Here is a 20,701-nt window from a genome sequence, read left to right as displayed (position 1 = left end):
AAATTAAAAATTGATTTCATGTAATGTCTCACAAGTATTCAAATGAAGCTAAATTAACACGTAACCGTTTTGGAATGAACTGTTAGAGAAACGATTGGTGCCTTCATGTTAGCATCTGTCAACCTTTGCCTTTTTTTCCTGTTGTAGGGCAGCCAGACTCAAAGGGAAGTTTAAAGAATCCTACTTACTGCCAGCCTTCTCTGTGAAGCCCATCATAAGCAAAGAGGAACCAATTCCCAGGGAGAAACTCAACCCTCCTACACCCAGCATCTATGTACGTCACTATGTTTCTAACACAAACCTATTGAACACAAATTCTGTGGTGGCTTCACATGGGTTTTCCCAACATACAAAACAGCAACAGGAAACTCAGGAATTTCAGTGTTTTATCACTTAAATATAAACTGTTTAAAACAACACGAGATCTATAGACAACACACCAACAACACTCACGCTACCGAGCGATACCTGTGGTTTAATTATGCATAAAAAGAGATTTTGTAACGCGGTAATGTTCTTCTTTGCAGTTGGAAAGCAAGAGGGACGCCTTCTCCCCTGTCCTCCTGCAGTTCTGTACTGACGCCAAGAATCCTGTTACTGTCATCCGAGGACTAGCTGGATCTTTGCGACTCAGTAAGTTTACAGTGGCTTATGTGTAAACAAATATAATGAAACAACGTGCAAGTAGACTCTCCCAAATGTTATGAAGAAGAGAAACAGGATTTGGAAAACTTGTACCTAATTTTCTCATTACCTATTCAGACCTGGGGCTCTTTTCAACAAAATCCCTGGTGGAAGCCAATGCAGATCAGATGGTGGAGGTGAGGACTCAAGTGCAGCAACCTGCCGACGAGAACTGGGACCCTAGTGGCACGGGCCAGACGTGGCCCTGCGAGAGCAGCCGCTCCCACACCACCATCGCCAAGTACGCCCAGTACCAGGCCTCCAGCTTCCAGGAGTCTCTCCAGGTATTTTTTGATCCAGTGCTATTTACAGAAATTAAGATTGTTAGCTTTATATAGTAATCCTAAAGATTCAAATAGGTGGTGGAGCAAAAAATAAGTCCATTTTCTCGGTGACCATAACCAATATATGCTAATTACAGCCCTCGATATAATTGAATGTAAGCATAAAATATAACATTAATAAAGCAGTGGCTTTAGCCAGGCGCAGTTCAAACTTCAGTTCCAATAACTGTGGAAGCATCTAAAAGATAAAGAATAATTCTTTCATTTTGAGCTGAAGTTGAAGGAGCTCATGTTCTTTCTTTTTTTCCTGAGCTGTTAAGAGCATGTTTGAAACAACAGCTTGGAATATGATCCCAGAAAGGTTTAACAATGCAGCAAGAGTTAACTTGTCTGTCTTTTCAGGAGGAGAAAGGCAGTGATGAAGAGGAGGATGAAGACGATGAGAAGAAGCCACCCAGCAGTTCTGAGACTCCCAACAAAGACAGCTCTAAAGAAACTTGCAAGTAAGTGTACTTTTCTATAAAACTTTTAACCCAGCTTTTTTGGAGGCGCATCAGGGTTTTGTCACTTGTACTAAAGCTTCAATATCTTCTTCAGTGGTGAGCAGAAACCAGTTGGGAAAATCATTAAATTTGGCACCAACATTGATCTCTCTGATCCCAAGAGGTGAGTAGCCTAAAACAACTCTTTGTGTCTTTGTGCAGCTAATAATTGCCCATTACCTAAGAGGACGGCATTACAATCGTTTGTCTCTCTGCTCAGGTGGAAGCCTCAGCTTCAGGAGCTGCAGAAGCTTCCAGCATTTATGCGCGTGTCATCCAGCGGAAACATGCTGACCCATGTCGGACACACCATCTTGGGCATGAACAGCGTCCAGCTCTACATGAAGGTCCCAGGGAGCCGAACACCAGGTGAAGGAAACTATAGGCAACACAGCTTACTATCTAAATGAAGGTGTGATGGAGCTTCAATCACTATTAGCAAAAACATACAATGTTGTGTGTGCTTATTTGACAGGTCACCAGGAGAACAACAACTTTTGTTCAGTGAACATCAATATTGGCCCTGGAGACTGCGAGTGGTTCTGTGTCCATGACAACTACTGGCAGGCCATCAGTGACTTCTGTGAGAAGTGAGTAGCTGCAGAGTAACAGTGGATGTGCAGGAGTGTTGTGGTGAGGCTGGTTTACAGTTGGACACCTTCTACATGTCTGCCTTTAATGTCCTCAGGCACGGAGTGGACTACCTGACAGGGTCCTGGTGGCCAGTACTGGAGGACCTTTACAACGCCAACATCCCAGTCTACCGCTTCATCCAGCGGCCTGGAGACTTGGTGTGGATAAATGCTGGTACTGTTCACTGGGTTCAGGCTGTGGGCTGGTGCAACAATATTGCCTGGAATGTTGGACCCTTGAATGGTAAGAAGGGCACCATCTAGTGGCCAAATGCATATTCATTCAACTTTTTTTTTTTATGTAGCATTTCTTGTATTTTTCAATATTGTTTCATGTATATTTACAGGCTACCAGTATCAGCTGGCGCTCGAGAGGTTTGAGTGGAACGAAGTGAAGAAGGTGAAGTCCATTGTCCCCATGATTCATGTGTCCTGGAATGTGGCCCGCACTCTGAAGATCAGTGACCCAGACACCTACAAGATGATCAAGTGAGTACAGCTGGTTTTTATCGGTTTAGGCACTTGGTAGGTAAATCCACAGCAGCACCAACTAAAAATCTGTTTTAGCGAAAGCAGAAACTATTGCAATGATTTTTAAAGTGGCGACCCACAGAAAAACTGCCCGTGAATATTGATATTGATTGCAAATGTGGGTCTCTGCCTTCCTGTCAGACACTGCCTGATGCAGTCCATGAAGCACATCCAGATCCTGCGTGACCAGCTGGTGGCTGAAGGCAAAAAGATTTCCTATCAGAGTCGAGTCAAAGACGAGCCTGCCTACTACTGCAACGAGTGCGATGTGAGTAACCGTCAAACACAAACTTAAACAGACTTTCGTTGCTTTGTGGCTTCGGTAGTTATCTTCATCTTCATCATCTACAGACCTTTTTTAGGGGTGTTAGAGCGAGTTTGTTAGGGCACATAGAATGGCGACTGAGTTTACTGTCTTATCTTTACCAGTAAGCTTACAAGCTAGGAAAAATAAGACTTTTTAGTATCATCAAACTCTGAAGCTGTAGATTTGAAAGGTGGCTCCTGAAGTTTCTACCAGACGACTGATCAACTCAAAGTTTGACCCCTCTGCTGTTCTTTCCTGTCGCAGGTGGAGGTGTTCAATTTGTTGTTTGTGACGAGTGAGAACAACAGCAGGAAGTCGTACGTGGTTCACTGCGAGGACTGCGCACGCCACCGCAACCCGAGCCTGACCAACGTAGTTGTGCTGGAGCAGTACCGCATAGAGGAGCTCATGAGCGTATACGATTCCTTCACCCTGGTGAGACTTGACTTTTTAGTGCGTAATCGCAGTTCTTTCATGAACTAACTCGATCAAAGACTTTGACTTTTTAAATTTGTCAGTAATAGATCTATTTTTAATCTTGGTTTCTACGTCTCGTCTTTCCAGGCCTCCTCCTCCCGATGACAGAGCTCCCCACGTACATCTCCTCAGCCATAAACCAAAACTCCTGCGAGGCAGGACAAAGACAGTTTCACTTTGGTTTTCAACTCACCCATTCATTATTGTTTAGCATGATTCTTGCGACTACTGCTACTACTTGCCGAATAGCCAGTTGAATACGTTTACTCCTTACTTGTTTACAAAGAGAAAAAAAAAAACCAAGCCGCCAATAAGATACCAGTTTACTCTCAGATGGTGCTTTCAACGAGAACCCCTGGACTCTGTGGTGGTTAACGGGGGCAGTTGGTGCTGTCATTGAACAAACTGTGGAGGGTAGCTGATGGTTTCAACGGCGTGTTTCTGTCAGTACCGGAAAGAACTCTTCTCTTCTCTTGAATATTGAAATTTGTACATGCTGTTTTGAAATTTCTCGTGGGGTGCTGTCTTTTTAAAAAATAATTTATTGTTGTTTTGTTTTTTTTCTAAACTAGATCCGCCTAGATATATACCACATTGGCCTTGTATTTAGAAAAGAGAAAATGGAAAAATACTAATAGAGTTATGAACATTTTTCTAAAAGCATTAAGAATTTAAAAATTGTTTGGAATGCTTCAAAAGATACGGGTTATAGCAACTTTGGTTGTTTTTTGCGGGGGGTTGGGGGAGGGGCTCTTGTGTTTTTTTTAAACTTTACTTTTTTAAAAAGTTTGAATGTGTTGTAAATTTTGTTTCTATGAGTTCTAGCTTTTGTTTTCTCTGGAGATTAATATTCAGTTGTCACAGGTTGTCAGGTCTTGTTCATTTCTTCACTCTGTGTATGACCGCTCTCTTTAAAAAAAAAAGAAAAAGTCATTGTCCTCTGGTGTGTGTTTTGTTTGTTCCAATATGCAGACTTCGTATTTCCTGAACTTTTTTTTTTTTTTTTTGGCATTGTACATTTAATTTAAAATGTTTCCTCTATTTATTGGATATTGGCGTTTTCCCTTTTCTGATAGGGTTGTACAATTTTGCTATGTTTTATTCCCTTTGTTTTATGGTGACTGTTTGCTCTGTAAGAACTAAAACATGGAGGCTGTGTGGACGGAGTGGAGGCTACTGTTTCTCTGGTGCTCGCCTCTCGCCTCCTGTCTTTTCTCTCATGATATATATTAAATTATATCTTTATCTTTAATATAACACCACCTTTCCTGTAGACAATAGGCACACTGCTCACGTAGAGAAGATGACTAATGGAATGCTGTGTTTGTACGCTTATTAAAAAAGGAACAGAATGACTTTTTTTCCAAAGTGTTTTTGAGAAATGGTAATTTTTTTGAATATGTAGGGGGCTTTTAGATGAGATTTGAATGATTTTATGATATCTGTTGAATATGCTAACGGGATAGATGGTGCTAAATGTTCTCTCTGAACAATTTTTCTTTTTTTTGTCTTCTTAAAATGAGAATTCTATTTTTCCTGTTGCAATATTATCTTACACTTTCCTTCTCTTTGTGGTCATTCGTTTATAACTGCACTGTTTAGAGAATCCACACAGACATACTTGCAGACATACACACCAAACTGAGCCAGACATGTCTTAAACACTTGTGAATTTGTGACATTACTATGACTATTAATAAACGCTTTTTGATAAATTCAGACTGAGCACAATTTGTCTGAATTTGTTCACCTGTCATCTGACACCGGCGTCTTTCCTACACGCTCGGGACGCATTTTATAAAACTTGATGTAGAAGTGGAGAATGGTCAAAGGATGAACCCACTCATTTAGGTTCAGATGTGCTTTCTGCAATCCAAAATTAATCCACATACAATCAGTATAAATGATACGTTGCTTTGACAGCGTTAAGAGTTGGTCCAAAACAGACCAGATGTTCAACTGTTCCTGTCTAATACACTTTTCCAAAAAATTGAAAGAAACACTTTTGAATTAAACTTTTGGGATATTGATCTGGTGAGTTAAGCAGCAGTCAGTTAATGAGGTTGTTAAACAGTTTCAGCTGCTTTGCTGTTGAGATGAAATTAACCTCAGCTCCACTAGAGGGGCGACAATGACACAACCCTCATTTGGCTAGTGTCAGTGTCACCACTGGTCGCATGAGGTGATATCTGGACCCTACAGAGGTTGCACAGGTTTAATGCATCCAAGATGGTACATCAATGCGTGCCATTACAAGAAAGTTTGTTGTGTCTCACAGCACCTTCTAAAGAGCATGGAGGAAACTCCAGGAGGCAGCTAGTTACTCTAGCAGAGCTGGACGGGGCTATAGAAGGTCTTTAACGCATCAGCAGAACTGGTATCTGCTCCTTTGTGCAAGGAGGAACAGGATGAGCACTGCAAAGAAAGAAGTACATAATAACGCCAACAGGCCACTGGTGTAAATGTCTATGACCAAACAATCAAAAACAGACTTCATGAGAGTGGCCTGAGGCTCTGACAAATGTGTAAGACTGCTTTCTTCCATTTGTGCAACATCTCTAAAATTAAAAATATCCTGTCTCAGCTGAAAAACTAGTTCATGCATTTATTACTTCCAGGCTGGACTACTGTGATTCATTATTATCAGGAAGTCCTAAAAACTCCCTGAAAAGCCTTCAGCTAATCCAAAATGCTGCAGCAAGAGTCCTGACAGGGACTAGAAAGAGAGAGCATATTTCTCCTGTTTTGGCTTCCCTTCATTGGCTTCCTGTTAAATCCAGAATTGAATTCAAAATCCTGCTCCTCACATACAAGGTCTTAAATAATCAGGCCCCATCTTATCTTAATGACCTTGTAGTACCATATCACCCTATTAGAGCACTTCGCTCTCGCTCTGCAGGCCTACTTGTTGTTCCTAGAGTATTTAAAAGTAGAATGGGAGGCAGAGCCTTCAGTTTTCAGGCCCCTCTTCTGTGGAACCAGCTTCCAGTTTGGATTCGGGAGACAGACACTATCTCTACTTTCAAGATTAGGCTTAAAACTTTCCTTTTTGCTAAAGCATATAGTTAGGGCTGGACCAGGTGACCCTGAATCCTCCCTTAGTTATGCTGCAATAGACGTAGGCTGCCGGGGGATTCCCATGATGCATTGAGTTTTTCCTTTCCAGTCACCTTTCTCACTCACTATGTTTAACAGACCTCTCTGCATTGAATCATATCTGTTATTAACCTCTGTCTCTCTTCCACAGCATGTCTTTATCCTGTCTTCCTTCTCTCACCCCAACCGGTCGCAGCAGATGGCCCCGCCCCTCCCTGAGCCTGGTTCTGCCGGAGGTTTCTTCCTGTTAAAAGGGAGTTTTTCCTTCCCACTGTCGCCAAAGTGCTTGCTCATAGGGGGTCATATGATTGTTGGGTTTTTCTCTGTATCTATTATTGTACGATCTACTGTACAATATAAAGCGCCTTGAGGCGACTGTTGTTGTGATTTGGCTATATAAATAAAATTGAATTGAATTGAATTAGTGGGGCCCGTGCTCACTGTCACATATTCCAGAGAATACCAGAATTGGCAGGTCCACCACTGGAGCTCTGTGTATTTCAGAGATGAGAGCATTTTTAACCATGAGCACATGTGACAGACGTGAAAGGGTCTGGAGAACCCGTGGGAAACATTATGCTGCCTGTAACATCGTTCAGCATGACCAGTTGTGTGGTGGGTGAGTGATGATCTGGAGAGGCATGTCACAGACCTTTACAGGCTGGGCAACGGGGGCAACAGCTCCCTGACTGCCATTAGGGATCAGGATGAAATCCTTGGAGAGATTGGTCAGACCCTGTGCTGGTGCAGTGGGTCCTGGGTTTCTCCTAGTGCATGACAATATCTGGGCTCATGTGACAAGAGCATGCAGGCAGTTCCTGGAGGATGCATTACATTCAAACTACTGAGTATTATTTTGAGTTGCTGTGATGAAATTTCTGCAGAATGAACTGACCTGACAGAGATTGTTGGGTGTCTTTAAATTCATCCTTCTGTAGCTTGATCATTTACATTTCAGTTCAATGCAAGTCAGTTTTATTTATACAGCACCAAGTCACAACAACAGTCGCCTCAAGGCGCTTTATATTGTAAGGTAGACCCTGCAATAACACATACAGAGAAAAAAAATCATATGACCCCCTATGAGCAAGCACTTTGGCACAGTGGGAAGGAAAAACTCCCTTTTAACAGGAAGAAACCTCCGGCAGAACCAGGCTCAGGGAGGGGCGGGGCCATCTGCTGCGACCGGTTGGGGTGAGAGAAGGAAGACAGGAAAAAAGACATGACAAGCCATTTCCATCAAACTATGTGATATCACTGTCGCCAACTCAGAAGGTCCTATGTTTGGTTCCTGCTTTCCGAAACCTGACACCTAACTCATTATTCGGTCCATATCAGAACAGATATTCAGCATGATTCTTTTTTACCCCACTGAGATCTCAATTGTTTTCCAAGTCTTCCTTAAATTGTTTTTGAACTGTATTTATTTATTTATTTCACTCTAAGCACCACTTGTTGTTAATTCTTATAATAATCGAGTGCTCGAATGCAAATGTTTCTCAATAATACCACTGAAGGAAGCTGCGCAGTGAAGTTAAAGCAGCACAAACTTGGGAATGTGTTGGTGATGCATTAAAGTATATCTTATAGATCCTAGTTAGTCGGTTCTACACTGCTGGACCTGCAGCTAACACAGTTAGGAGTTTTTAGGTTTTTAGGTTTGCTACTTTGTATCAACACTGGTCAAAAAATCCACTGAAACATATTTATTACCTCAAAATAAAAAAAATGTAAATATATATTACCTTTTCTATATTTGATTTGAAACACAGAGCTCTCTGTGACACAATTTGCCGAAAAATCAATCGCCACATAAATCCTGTCAAAGCCTTCATTAATGTGAGCGCACACATGGAGGAGCAAGACACACTTTTTTGTGTTAGCTGTGTCCAGCTTGTTTCAAAGTATTCATTAGCTGCACCTCTGAATACAACAGCTTGAACCTCTCTGATGATCCGTCTGCGCTAACCATCTTCTTGCGCCTCTCTTCTTATTTATAGCACACATTCAGCCACCTCACCGCTCTAAAATATGTCACAACCCTCCTTCAAACCATTTAAAAACAGTCATATCCTTTGGCTGTGACATATGTTTGGCGCAGCTTTGTTATTCACGTCCTCACCTCGGGCTTGCTATTGTTAGACAAGCGTGTGAAAAAATACGGCTAGAGTAATCTAAAAGTTTCCAGTTGGACATCAGAACCCAGGATAAACTAAGGAAGGAGATTGCACAAGCAGAAAAACCTAAGAGATAGCAGAGCAGGAAACAGCACAAAGCAATAACAGACCTGCCAGGCTTTCCTCACAGATTATACGACAACAAGTCACACAGAGAACGCATTCAAGTTTGCTTTAGATTGCTCTTTGTTTACACCACCACAGCCACCAATGAGCACTAGTGCAAAAAGGTAGTATGTCAATGCTTCAAGTAACTTCTAGTCAGACAAGTCCTGGTAAGACGCATAAGCTATGTGGTTTATAAGAATCTATCTGTTCAGATGGTGATTTATTCTGGTCAAAGTCACACCTCAGGTTTAGTGTGATGAGCAGCAGTAGCAGCAGTCCGATAATAAACAGATGTAAGATGTTGCAAGAAACATGAAGAATGGGAGATTACACTGATAGAAAGCAGTGAGGTAAGACAGCAACATCCCAAGAGACCCACAAAGGCTGTAATCAGTGAAATGATAAAAGATCAGAGCATAAGCAAAATAATTAGTGTTGTCTGATCCTGATTTTCCAGCCCTTTTCCTCTGCTTTGAGCTTGCACTGTTTATTTACTTAAAGCCCTTCTTTGGCCTCTTTATTATCCCCAGTTACCCAATAAACCTGAAGACATCAATGGGACAGCTATACGTGGTATGTAGAACTAGAGGTGACCTTTCTGCTTAATGTAGCAGAAACGTATAAGCCTTTATGCTACAGTAGAAATGTCACTACTTCAGATCTTGGTTGTTTTTTGTATGATCTCGACATTACAGATGAAATAGTTACTTCACAGCCTTTGCTCTCATGCTCAGTAAGAGCAGCGTAAACAAACATCAAAGTTTGATCGTCCTGATTACGCCGCTTGCTAGTGATTGCATAGCTGAAGTATTTTTTTCTTGGCTGAGACGAGAGCGTTGGCTCTCTTATCGCCACCTGACTGCAGCGGGGTGGACAGATAGACAGACGGAGGTGGTCTTCCTGTGTGTTTTCAAGCAGGATTTCCTTCAGCCTGTCCTCCTGCTGGCCCCATGGCCTCTAGCTTAACCCGAGGACATGGTGACCTGCCAACGTTCTGTCACTGCGCACGGGAGTTTTATACCATAGAGGGTGTTTTTAGCATTTAGAAAAAAACATTTGTCATAATATAAGTGTGTAATTTTACTTTTTAATAATCTTTAGTAATTATTTCTGTTATCTAAGGACAAAAGCTATACATGTGACTTCAAGACGATTACACAAAAAACCCACGAACCATCTATATTTATATTAAATCTATTAGTGCTTAAATTCTTTAATTTTATACTTTATCAGGTACCTGGCTGATTTGAACCCAACAGCACAGACAGAACTATTGCTGGATATTGATCAGGTCTTCAAAGCTGCAGACAGCTTTGTCGAGCCCTGACAACAGGATGTGTTAAGAGCAACAACGTGACGCAGTATTTAAAGACAATGTGTTTTAAGCGGACGGCGCAGGTCAAATCAGTGTTTCCTCTACTTAAAAATCTTTTTAGCTAATCTAAAAGTCATTTCTATGAAGACCTACTAAACATAAATGCAACTTCGGTATTTGTTTTTATTTTACAGAGAAAACTGAACTATGTTGTAACACTGCACCATGTAAAATGTAGCGGATCAGTGTAGTCAGTATATTTAAGGAACAGGGGCATGAACTACGTAACAAAAAACATGTATTAAACATTACTGCACTAAAAACGACACACACATATGTTTTTATATCTTTGTGGGGACATCTAATTGACTAGCCGCTTACCCTAACCATCAACAATGACTCCCTAACCCTAATCCTAACCCTCAGACCAAACCTAACCATAACCTAATTGTATCCCTGACACTAAAACCACATTTTGAGTCTCAAAAATGCCTTCAAACTTTCCGGGACTGAGAGTTTGGTCCCCATAAGGGCTGTTGGTCCCCACAAGTGTAGTAAACTTTTGATTTTGATCCCCACAAAGACATATAAACACACACACACACACATGGTCAAGCTAAATCTAGATGTATGAAATTTGCTTCAGCTCTCACTAAACGTAGTGATTCTCTGTGCATGTAGCACAAAGAGGGCGCTATCGTGGACTCAAACCAACTTTTCATGCACGCACGGCAATGCCACACACTGGTGTCACAGACTACCTCTAAGACCCACAGAGGTCCAAATCACACCTTCATGATTTATAATAACAACGGATTATAAAAAGGATTGAAAGTCAGCATTTCAGCACAAACGCCTCACACCAACTGTCAAGCACGGAGGTGGAGGGGTGATGATGGGGGCTTGTTTTGCATCCGCAGGACCTGGGCATCTCACAGTCACTGAGTCAACCATGAACTCCTCTGTATATAAAGTATTCTAGAGTCAACGTGAGACCATCTGTCTGACAGCTAAAGCTTGGCCCAGACTGGACACTGCAGCAGCCACGTCAAAGTCAACCTGACTGAAATGCTGCGTTGACACCTTAAGAGAGCTGTGTATGTCAGATGGCATCATCTGCCTCTTATCAACTCCAGCTGAGTTTATCATCCTGTACGTTTAAATCACTGGTTAACATTTTCTAAAGCAGTTTTTGGACTCTGTAATACAAATAAACATGATAAAAAGAATGTGCTCGGCTCCGTGGTACCTCCACCTTTAAGACAAACCAAGTCTGCTTCTACTGCCCTTCCCCCCCTTTTTTCTGCTTTCCTGCACCTCAACTTATCAGGTCAGCCGCCTCATTCTGACCCCTAACACACAACACCCAGCCCCCATTGCAACAGGGAGAGGGTGAAGGGGTGTAGCATGTCCTGGATAAGAGAGGTGGAATGTGTGCAGTGAGAGGAGTTGCAGGAGAAAAGCAGGGGGGGTTTGATAAGTTTGATGGGTGGGGAGAAAGTGGGATGGATGCAGGGAGTGCAGGAGGAGGGGAGATACAGCACTCTGGACTCAATCAGATGGGGGGTAAAAAGAGGAGGGCAGAGACAGAAGTTTGACATACCGAAGACAAAGACCACAGCAACTGGAAGCTTCGGTTATTTCCACCATCATCTCTGCACCACTTCGTCCACAGCAACAATTTGATCGGTGGATCGGAGAAGACGACAGAAGATTTAGGACGCAATCTTTTCCACTGACATCTCAGGATATCTGACGGAAACCAAAAGCAAAGCTGCAGGACACCAATTTATCACCTAAAGAGATAAGGCTTCAAAGGGGAACCTCCAAGAAGATCTCAAAGCCTGTTTTAACTTCACTCTGGAGAACTGGAAAAGAACAGCTGAAGGAATAAAAGCAGAACGAAAGAGCTTCATTAAAGTGTGCAGGGAGTGCACGAGTGTGGCTGACAGACTGGTCACAAGTCTTCTGCAGAAGAAGTGAGAAAAGCAGCAAAAATCTGGAGGAGGAACAGCAAGAGGTCCACCGGGCCCCACAGCACAACGTGAGTACGACCTCAAACCATGAAATCATATTAACACTGAACAGCTGAGATATAAGTTACTACACTGAAGCTAAAACACTGTTTACATCTATTGAGTGATGTTCAACAGAACGTAATGAGTATAAGAGACAAACAAGTATTATTGCAGCTATTTTGTTCCAGATAATAGAAAAGAAAGAAAAAACAACAGAAAATCTCCCTGAATCAATGAAGCATGACAGCACTGAGACCTAGCTTATCCACAATATAGCGCTACACATTATGACACAAAAATAAACTCAAAAAGAAAACAAAAGATCCTCATACAGTAGCTTCATTAACCTCGCTGCTCAGTTTTCCATATTTGAGCTAAACGAAATAAGCTATTTAGTTACGACACAACACGTTACTCCACGAAAAGTAAGAGCAGTGAGTAAAATGGGCGGAGTCCTTAAATGTATTTTCAGTAAGCTGCACAATGAGTCACCTCACACACACACACACGCATGTGCGCATACACACTTTCCTGCCAGTCCTTCCTCTATGACCTTCCACCTTACAAAAACACTTGGGATAACAATGGGACACAGGCGTGGAAAAATTAACACTAAAGCACCCAGGACAGCATCGCGAAAGCCCCGGATCTGCTGTACCTGCTGAGATCCAGCGAGTCCAACGTTAGCCGATATATTTTGAAGGTTACTTTTTGTTCGACTTGAGCTTTAAGTGCGCACAGCGTGCACACACGGCCATCTTACCTGACCTTTCTGACTTTACACGATTAAACGGCCTCACCCGTTTTTGTTTGTACAAAAAGCTGCTGTTGTGCACGCAACTTCCATCTTGCCATCACAATGAACCACTCATTACACACATCACACCACCGCCAGCACAGGCATAGTCCTCCACTGGTTCCTGCACAGGACAGATTCTAATGTGCTCAATTTTTGTCCACACAGCATTCCCGTACGGCATAAATATGAATCTGTGACTCGTTCAAGTCAAAGAAAAGATGGCCTTCCTATCAGTGTGTGGCAACGCTTTTAAAAATAAAAGGATGACAGGTTGAGTAGGTCTTTCCTGTTGGGATTTTTCCGGCACTGAAGCTTTTTCTGGCAGCTTGCACAGCCGTGGTACTCTCACGTCCTCTCTCCAACATGGCCATCGCTGTCTCCTGACCTCAGAGAAGTGAGGATATCCTGCAGCAGACGCAGCTGCGTACCCCATAAAATCTGCCCTAGCGCAAAAAGAATGCAACGTCCTGGTGTAAGATCTCTTAAATATCAACCCGATTTTTTGTTATATAAAATTGCCATAACTTATTCTTAATATTTCATGCTCACGAGGCCATTATTTACAAAAGTTAAATGACTCTATACACTTTATGAAACATTTGATTTCCATAAAATGCCTAACATCTTGCAATAATGGCACCTTGGCCATTAATAATATTGCAGGAAAATGGATGGATGGATGATTTTAAGGTTTTTTTGTTTTAATTAACCAAAATATTTAACCCCGTCCCCTGCAATATTGTGAATATGCTAGACTATTGTTTTAAAAGACAGATAGGTTGAACATAACATTACCCCAACATATTTACATTAGTACACCGCATCGTTTTTATGTCATTCCATATTGTTATTACATTTTGTGTTGGGAGAATTATTCAATTCACTTCAACACAATTTATATACAAGTCAACCAAAAGTAATATATCCAAACCTGTGACCAACTCCTTTTAAACTGTCGTTTCTTTATTGATCTCTTCCCATGTCAAAAAATTGCTAAATCCCGAGAAAACGCGACCATTATTTTAACACAAAGTAAGCGAATAATTCGTTGTAGTAGCAAAGTCATGGGTATTATTGAGCTGGTGCTTCACTGAGCTACAGTGAAAATTCTAAGGGTTCGATTTGTAACGGTGGACTGTTTTACTAGTACAAGATATATCTGTGATCAACAACCAGCCTGAGGAGTTAAACCTTTTTCTTTAGTAGCATCGGTGCTTGCAGAGGCACAACACACAACACCACATAGCCACAGTTACATGTGCAAACAACACCCACATGTACAAACTTAGCCTTGATCTCTCCACTTCACAAACTACATATAACAATTATGGGGCCTTTTCCTTTTGGCCAATCAGCTCGCTGATAATCATCACCTCACAGATGGCATCACACGAGGCTTCCTAGCTTCCTGACAGAAAAAGCATGTAACCTCTTAGTGAACCCACAACCACTAACTCAGTGGTTTTTGTCACTTTGACACCTGACTGCTCACACAGTCTCCAACCACCAACACATTGGCCACACATACAACACCTTCAAAACACCTGCAATGATGTGCACAATCTCCTCATCCTTGATGTTGATTCAGACCAAGTTTCGATTTCTTTTTCTTCACACAGTTCGTTATGAGTATGGCCGGTACTCTCGAGAGGGGGGCACACCATCAGGCCTTGGACTTGTCTGAGGAACTGCCACCTCACCACCACCACCACCACACCAACCACCACCACCAGCAGCAGCATCTTCACCATTCCAACTCCCTGGCATCCACCGCGGCTGTGGGCGGAGGGAGAGAAACACCTTCACGTGTGGTTGTGCCTCCTCCTTATTCTGCAGCTGAGAGTGGCGGCGGGGGAAGCGAGGCTCCTCTGGAGCTGCGGGGATCTCTCGACTGCTGGGCCTGCTCGGTGCTGGTGACCGCTCAGAACGTGCTGATCGCCGCAATCAACGCGTGCCTCGCTGGACTGGTGTTCGGGATCATCCTGACACCAGCCATCGTCATGGTTGTGTTTGGCTTCCTCTGTCACTCTACAGTAAGAGAAAGGAAAACGGGGAGCGAATGAAGGGGAACATGTGAAAACTGTGTGAACTCTTTGTGCTCTTCTTCTGCACCGCGGCATTCAGGCGCAATTTAAACTCGATTAGCACATCTGCATGCATCCTCCGACGCATTTCATAATAATTCATAGAGCTATTTGCTCTCAAAAATCATGCATCGCAGACATTTGAAACCACCGGAGTATGTAAGGAGAGATGCTGAGTGGAGATGATTGCATCAATCTTTTTATGAAATGTCTACAAGTCCTAATCTTGTAACTTTTATCCACAAGTTTGAAATAGTTGTGCTTGGGGCTTGGGGAGTGCTTTGGCTTTTATCATCGATGAGAGGTTTTATAATCTGATAAGTCTCAGATTCTTTTAGATGTTGAGGAGAAACAACTGGACTGGGCAAGTGGCCAGGAGTAGGATAGGCATTAGAGCACAAACCTTTAAAGAATGTCTGCTTTAGGGATTAAAATACACTTTTTAACATATGATTGTGAAAGCATAATATCGGAAAAACATAAATATTAAAAACTAAACAAACGGTTAATACACAGAATTGCATGTGAGGAAAAACTATCTTTGAAAAGCACATACAGCTAAAACCAAGCTGCTCACTTAACATCGTATGCAGAAGCATCACCTGGACTAAACCAAAAAGTCATGGTGGATCAGAGGCTTTCACACATACCAATGGCACTTGTGTAGGCCTCCTTAATAACCAGAGGGACCAGGATTCTCTCATGTTCTCTCACAGTAAGACCTCATGTGACACCAGCTTAGAAAAGGATTAACCAGGATCTGGGAGGGTGAAGAAAGGAGAAAATTCGGGAGAAATAAAAAGGGCAGAAGAAAAAAAACATATAAAGAAAGTAAGTTGGATCCAAGTATTTAAGAAAACACAACCACACATGCAATATATATACAACTTTTTGCAAAAAAGAAACAAGTGCATTCCTTTCCCAGTACACCCTGCCTCAGATCTGGAGGCATTCGGGAGCTCTCACGATTTTAAAACAAACACGGGCATACTTGTCCGAGTCTTATCTTCTACGACTCCTATTCTAAACGCTTCCTCCGTTAACTCGCACTATATTATATTTTTATGCAGAATGTTCGTTGTTTTTATTTTTAAAGTAAGATTAAATCAGCTATACGGCTTTAAGACTGCACGACTTTAATCATTTAAAAGAACAATATAGAAGACCTTATTTCAAATTCCAGTGGATTCTGGTGCACAACTCTTGCCTTGCTTTGCCCTTTTTGCAACTCTACAGACAAAGGTTGACAGAGGTTTGAGTTTAGTGTTTTCCATGTCATTCTTACTTTCTTGCAGCCTGCACTTTGCTCGTGCATTCATATGCTCACTTCACAGGCTTATAGGGATAATTCAGACATACCGCCTCTCCTCCTCTTCCACATTCATATCTTGAACCCATCACCTTTCCTTCCACTCCCACTGTGCTATTGCACATACTTTGACATAGAGCATCAATCCAGCTCACAGTAGCTTCAACCAACGTCTTTTTAGTTCCATTAATTTTTCTCAGACATGCATATGTTTATGTGTGTGCGAGAGAATGAGAGTGTTATATCTCAGACTACCAACTGGTGTCTGTCCTCACCTCATACACACATACCGCATACAGTACGTCATCCTCTGGATTGTGATGGCGGCCGGCAGATCAGCCAAGGTTTTCGTGTGAGCGACTATGTGGGAGCGGAGCCTTCTTAAAAAATGTAAAGTTGCAAAATAAAGGTTTAAAAAGATGACTGACTGAAAACACTAAAGTTTCCCATGTGGTCTGCAGGTGCGCCCCCATGGAACTACACCCTACTGCTCAGACCTACTGACCGATGGAGGCTGTGTGGCTTTGCTGGTGGTGGGCTTCCTCTTGGTCACCCCTCTGCTAGTCCTGGCGCTGGCTGCATACTGTCGTCTGGCCCGACACCTCCAGCTGGGCCTGTGTTTCATTCCATACAGCCGGGCCGTGTACAAGAACCTCCCGGCCACCCAGCATCGTGGCCTGGGCACGGGCTGCTGCGGGGGTCGAGATGCTGCTGATGGCGGTGGAAAGGGGAAGGTCTGGGTGTGAGATGACTATGGGCTTGGTAAAGGGGAAAAGAAAACGGGGTGAGAAAAGACCTTTAGATTAAGTAAAGGGGCACGAACAAAAAAAGAAGGGTTAAGAAAAGGCAGCAGATGTCAGGAAAATTGAGATATGTGAACTATAATTATCTTGTAACTTTCTAGTTACAATATTGCCTCAGCATTATGGAAAAAAACGAATCCATACAAAGCATTTGTTTTAGTTTCAAATGAAACTAAAACAAATGCAAATTCCACTTTGTTAAATAACACGGTCTCAATAAGAGAGCCTGTTCAAGTCAATAAATTACAGCCGAGACAAAAAGACACTTACATGATGGTCTGGTTTATTTTTATGTGTTTTTAAGTGATTGAGAGGAAACTGGACATCTGAAAAACATCAAATCCCACAAAGGTTGTACTGACACTTCACAGCTGTATCCTGTCACATTTATGTTATAATGAGAAACATTTATATGTCTAGTGTAGTTTTCTTTTTAGCTGTTGCAAACTGTAACTGCATTCTCTTGCATGTTTTGTTTCCTTTTTTAAAATAAATAAAGCTACGAGAGTTAGCTGGTGTGGTCTGCCCTTTTATTAGCGCGAGTTTACAGAGTTCAAAAGCAGTTTAAACAGGAGCGGTCCATTTATCCATCAGAGCGACTGTCAGAGCCGACTGGAGTAACAACAACTGTTTTAGGGGAACGATGAAATCCACCAACGTTAGCCTTTTTGACTGTTGTCAGCCAATAAACAAATAAGATGTGTTGTTTGTTAGGCGTTATTAGAAATCATAGCTGTTACAAGTTTCAAAATACAACAGACAGCTAAGCGTGTGACGTATTGTGATAAACAGACGATGTTACATATCATAACAAACTGTCTAGCCCCATTCTTGTTGAATTGCAAACTTTAATCATGTGTTGGATTAATCAGGGTCAAATTCAAGCACTTTTTAAGGACTTTACCAAACAAACAAACAAGAATGCATGTTTCACTTTGCATCACCTCAGTAAGACTGTGTGAAAATTACAACAGATCAGCTTAGGTTGAGTTAAATGTCCTTTGTTCCCCTTTCACTAAAAAGAGAAAAACACACCACACAAAAATACTGCAAAAGGAAAAGGCTGCCTTATATGCATATAGTGTCGAAACTCAAAAGGCACATCTCACTTAAAAATTAAGATGTACAAATGTGTTCAAATCAAATCTCCTGTTCAAAACAAAACGAGAAAACTGCACCAAACATCAAAATCAAACCAAAATAATACACAGCAAGGCCAAACTAATAAGTCTTCTCACCAGATATTGATGCTTCTTTCCAAAGTGACGCAAAAAGTAGGAGACAGATGTTTTTTTTGTTTTACTACATTCCTGTAATATTATTGTTGAAGTCCTAAATGATCAACTTTAAAGTGTTTGTGCACCGCGTACAGTAAGACAGGCATGGAGAACAGCACTGACTGGGAGGCTTTGAACAGATGACACACTCAGTTCAAATCAACATATAAGACTTTAAGAATGCACAAGCATCTACCTAAAATCTATTTATTTAATCTATCATCTTTGATATTTTTAGGTACAATTGTAATGTATTTTTTCATCTCCGTTAAATAAACAGGCAGCCTTAAAGTATGAAATATTGATATACAAAAACATAAATTTGTTTACTGTCACAGTGGCTGATAGTTAAACACAGGCCTCAGTGCGAGCTTGAAGCCATTATAATAATGTTTAAGTTGTTTAATGTGTAGGTGCTCACGATAAACAGATTTTGAATGAAAGCCGGGGAACTTCGGTAGCACAAAAACTGTCAATTCTTTGTGCACATATGGATCAGTCCCTCTTATTACCATGATTGCCCCTTAAGGTGTTTCCAAAGGCACCGTAATGCCAGTCATAGACAAAAATATAAACAGTATTCTATTTAGTTGGCGATAACTTTGCTTTTAGTCTTTAATCAGAAAGCCTTAAGTTGGCTAGTTAAGTATCGGGCTAACGTTTAAAGCTTTCACTTGAGTGAAGTCACATTACTGTTACTGCTAAGTAATGTTAGCTAATTTCACAGCATTTCATACATCACCTCGCCATAACGGCTATAATAACGCTGCCATATTGCATCATACTCAGTGCATTTCAATAATCATAGCAAAACAATTATTTGAAAAAATTAGCATGTGTAACGTACACACACTGGAAAATTATGTACTAGGGCTTACGCAAAGTGCCCCCTGTGAAAAGGTGCAAATCCTTCTTGCAGACCTTTCAGGTGGATTTGTTCCTTGTGTTATCCATACTTTGTATTTGTTGTTTTTCAGCAAACACTTATTAAAACAGCAACCTCCAGGAATGTGGGCAAAGTCTACGCTGACTGTAGACAGGTTACGTCTTTTCATTGGCCCGGAGTCTACGGTGAGCGTAGACACTGTAGACTCGGGCCAATAGGAGCGCCGACTCCCACTGCAGACGACCAATCGTCTGCTCGACGGAAGTTGCGTCACCAAAACAACAACACGCAGCGGAACAGCGAAGAAGCCGGCAAGTCCGCTGTTTTTTATGGAAACTGGCATTTCTTTTATGTTTACGCTAATTTATCGACTCTGGATTTAGCGGAAATTACACGATAGCGCATTTAAGCCTTTTTCTTTGTGGTAAATGTTAGCCGCGCGCTAGCCGACATCTAATGTATTACGCCCATTTCTAGTCTTTTCAGTGGCTACAACTGATGATGGCGACATTAGCAAGTCATGTTGTAAATCCAGATGCCCATGCACCTCGTCAGCAGGCCTGGTGAGAAGTATGGTCTTCACCAAACCTGCACACAGCAGCTGCTCAGCCTTCACTCACGCACAGAGGGTATCCACGCGCCTTCAAGTCAACACGATGCTTTCCGTGGCTCGTTACAAACGATCTGGGATATATGAAGTAGTACGTGTATTTAATATCATACTAGGCAGATTTACCGCACTGCCATTTACTACACATTTACCCGTGTTTGGCTATTGTCAGTACATGCACAATGATATTGTTGATGGTAACGTGTATGATTCCAGCCTACCTGATGGGCACTTTTGACTTTTTGTAGTTCAGCTCACTGATTGACTATCCTGCAGTGCTGTTTTCCTGTATTCCTGTTTCATCCACTTTAATAAAGTGTCCTGTGTTACAGTAACAGTGAGTTGTGGATTTACTTAATGAATGCCCAAGTTGGGCTTTAATCTGTCTTAGACATGTAGACACAACTATGTAGAAACACATAACAGACCTGAACCAAAGAAGCAATGTGTACAAGCAGGCAAAGACAAGTTTTGGAAGTATTTGTACAACACATGCCTCCGCAACAACTTCAGTGTTTCCTGGAATTGATTAGGAAACACTAACAGAGCTATTATCTGTTATGTGAGTCAAATTTCCCCAGATAGTCTTGGTTGACATCAGGTGACTGTGAAAGCCATGGTGTATGATCGCGCCATTTTCATAATCAACTATTCAGTCTATTTGTCAAAGGACAAACATAATCTCTCATAGCAAGTTTCTAATGATTTTACAACTCTTACCTTTGACAAGTGAACCCTAACATGGCAGCAAAGTGCAACAAT

General features: G+C 41.7%; 2 protein-coding genes and 1 long non-coding RNA gene across 11 annotated transcripts in view; 2 read left to right on the top strand and 1 right to left on the bottom strand.

Moving 5' to 3' along the window:
- kdm6ba (lysine (K)-specific demethylase 6B, a) overlaps positions 1-5,176 on the top strand; it is a 101,581-nt gene extending 96,405 nt beyond the window's left edge. For all 7 annotated transcript variants that reach the window (XM_042227510.1, XM_042227514.1, XM_042227509.1 and 4 more), the window contains 12 exons: positions 148-274; positions 528-633; positions 763-968; positions 1,371-1,471; positions 1,566-1,634; positions 1,731-1,879; positions 1,986-2,100; positions 2,199-2,386; positions 2,490-2,631; positions 2,815-2,941; positions 3,245-3,415; positions 3,545-5,176. In XM_042227510.1, the coding sequence (XP_042083444.1) occupies positions 148-274; positions 528-633; positions 763-968; positions 1,371-1,471; positions 1,566-1,634; positions 1,731-1,879; positions 1,986-2,100; positions 2,199-2,386; positions 2,490-2,631; positions 2,815-2,941; positions 3,245-3,415; positions 3,545-3,562 (1,519 nt within the window). In that variant the 3' untranslated portion in view covers positions 3,563-5,176. The remainder of the gene's footprint in view (positions 1-147; positions 275-527; positions 634-762; positions 969-1,370; positions 1,472-1,565; positions 1,635-1,730; positions 1,880-1,985; positions 2,101-2,198; positions 2,387-2,489; positions 2,632-2,814; positions 2,942-3,244; positions 3,416-3,544) is intronic.
- Positions 5,177-14,595: 9,419 nt separating this feature from the next.
- Positions 14,596-17,677, top strand: tmem88b (transmembrane protein 88 b). Its single transcript, XM_014339033.2, has 2 exons — positions 14,596-15,003; positions 16,825-17,677. Exons 1-2 carry the CDS (start codon positions 14,596-14,598, stop codon positions 17,107-17,109), a joined length of 693 nt encoding a protein of 230 aa, XP_014194519.1. The 3' UTR covers positions 17,110-17,677.
- Positions 14,891-19,578, bottom strand: LOC102292922. Of its 3 annotated transcripts, none has more exons than XR_006055255.1 (5): positions 19,322-19,578; positions 16,869-17,121; positions 16,639-16,743; positions 15,705-15,814; positions 14,891-14,998 (listed from the first exon to the last, which is right to left on the bottom strand). It is a non-coding gene; the product is annotated as an uncharacterized LOC102292922 (long non-coding RNA). The 3 variants fall into 3 exon arrangements; XR_316865.3 differs by having other exon boundaries at positions 19,365-19,578; XR_006055256.1 differs by lacking the exon at positions 19,322-19,578 and adding an exon at positions 18,405-19,315.
- Between the last annotated feature and the right edge of the window lie 1,123 nt (positions 19,579-20,701).

This window comes from Haplochromis burtoni, unplaced genomic scaffold (assembly GCF_018398535.1).
Source record: "Haplochromis burtoni strain Fernald_Lab_line unplaced genomic scaffold, NCSU_Asbu1 Contig_265, whole genome shotgun sequence".
In the NCBI taxonomy this organism is placed as follows: Eukaryota; Metazoa; Chordata; class Actinopteri; order Cichliformes; family Cichlidae; genus Haplochromis; species Haplochromis burtoni.
Note: the sequence above shows the minus strand (reverse complement) of the source record. Positions and strands in the feature narration are given on the sequence as shown.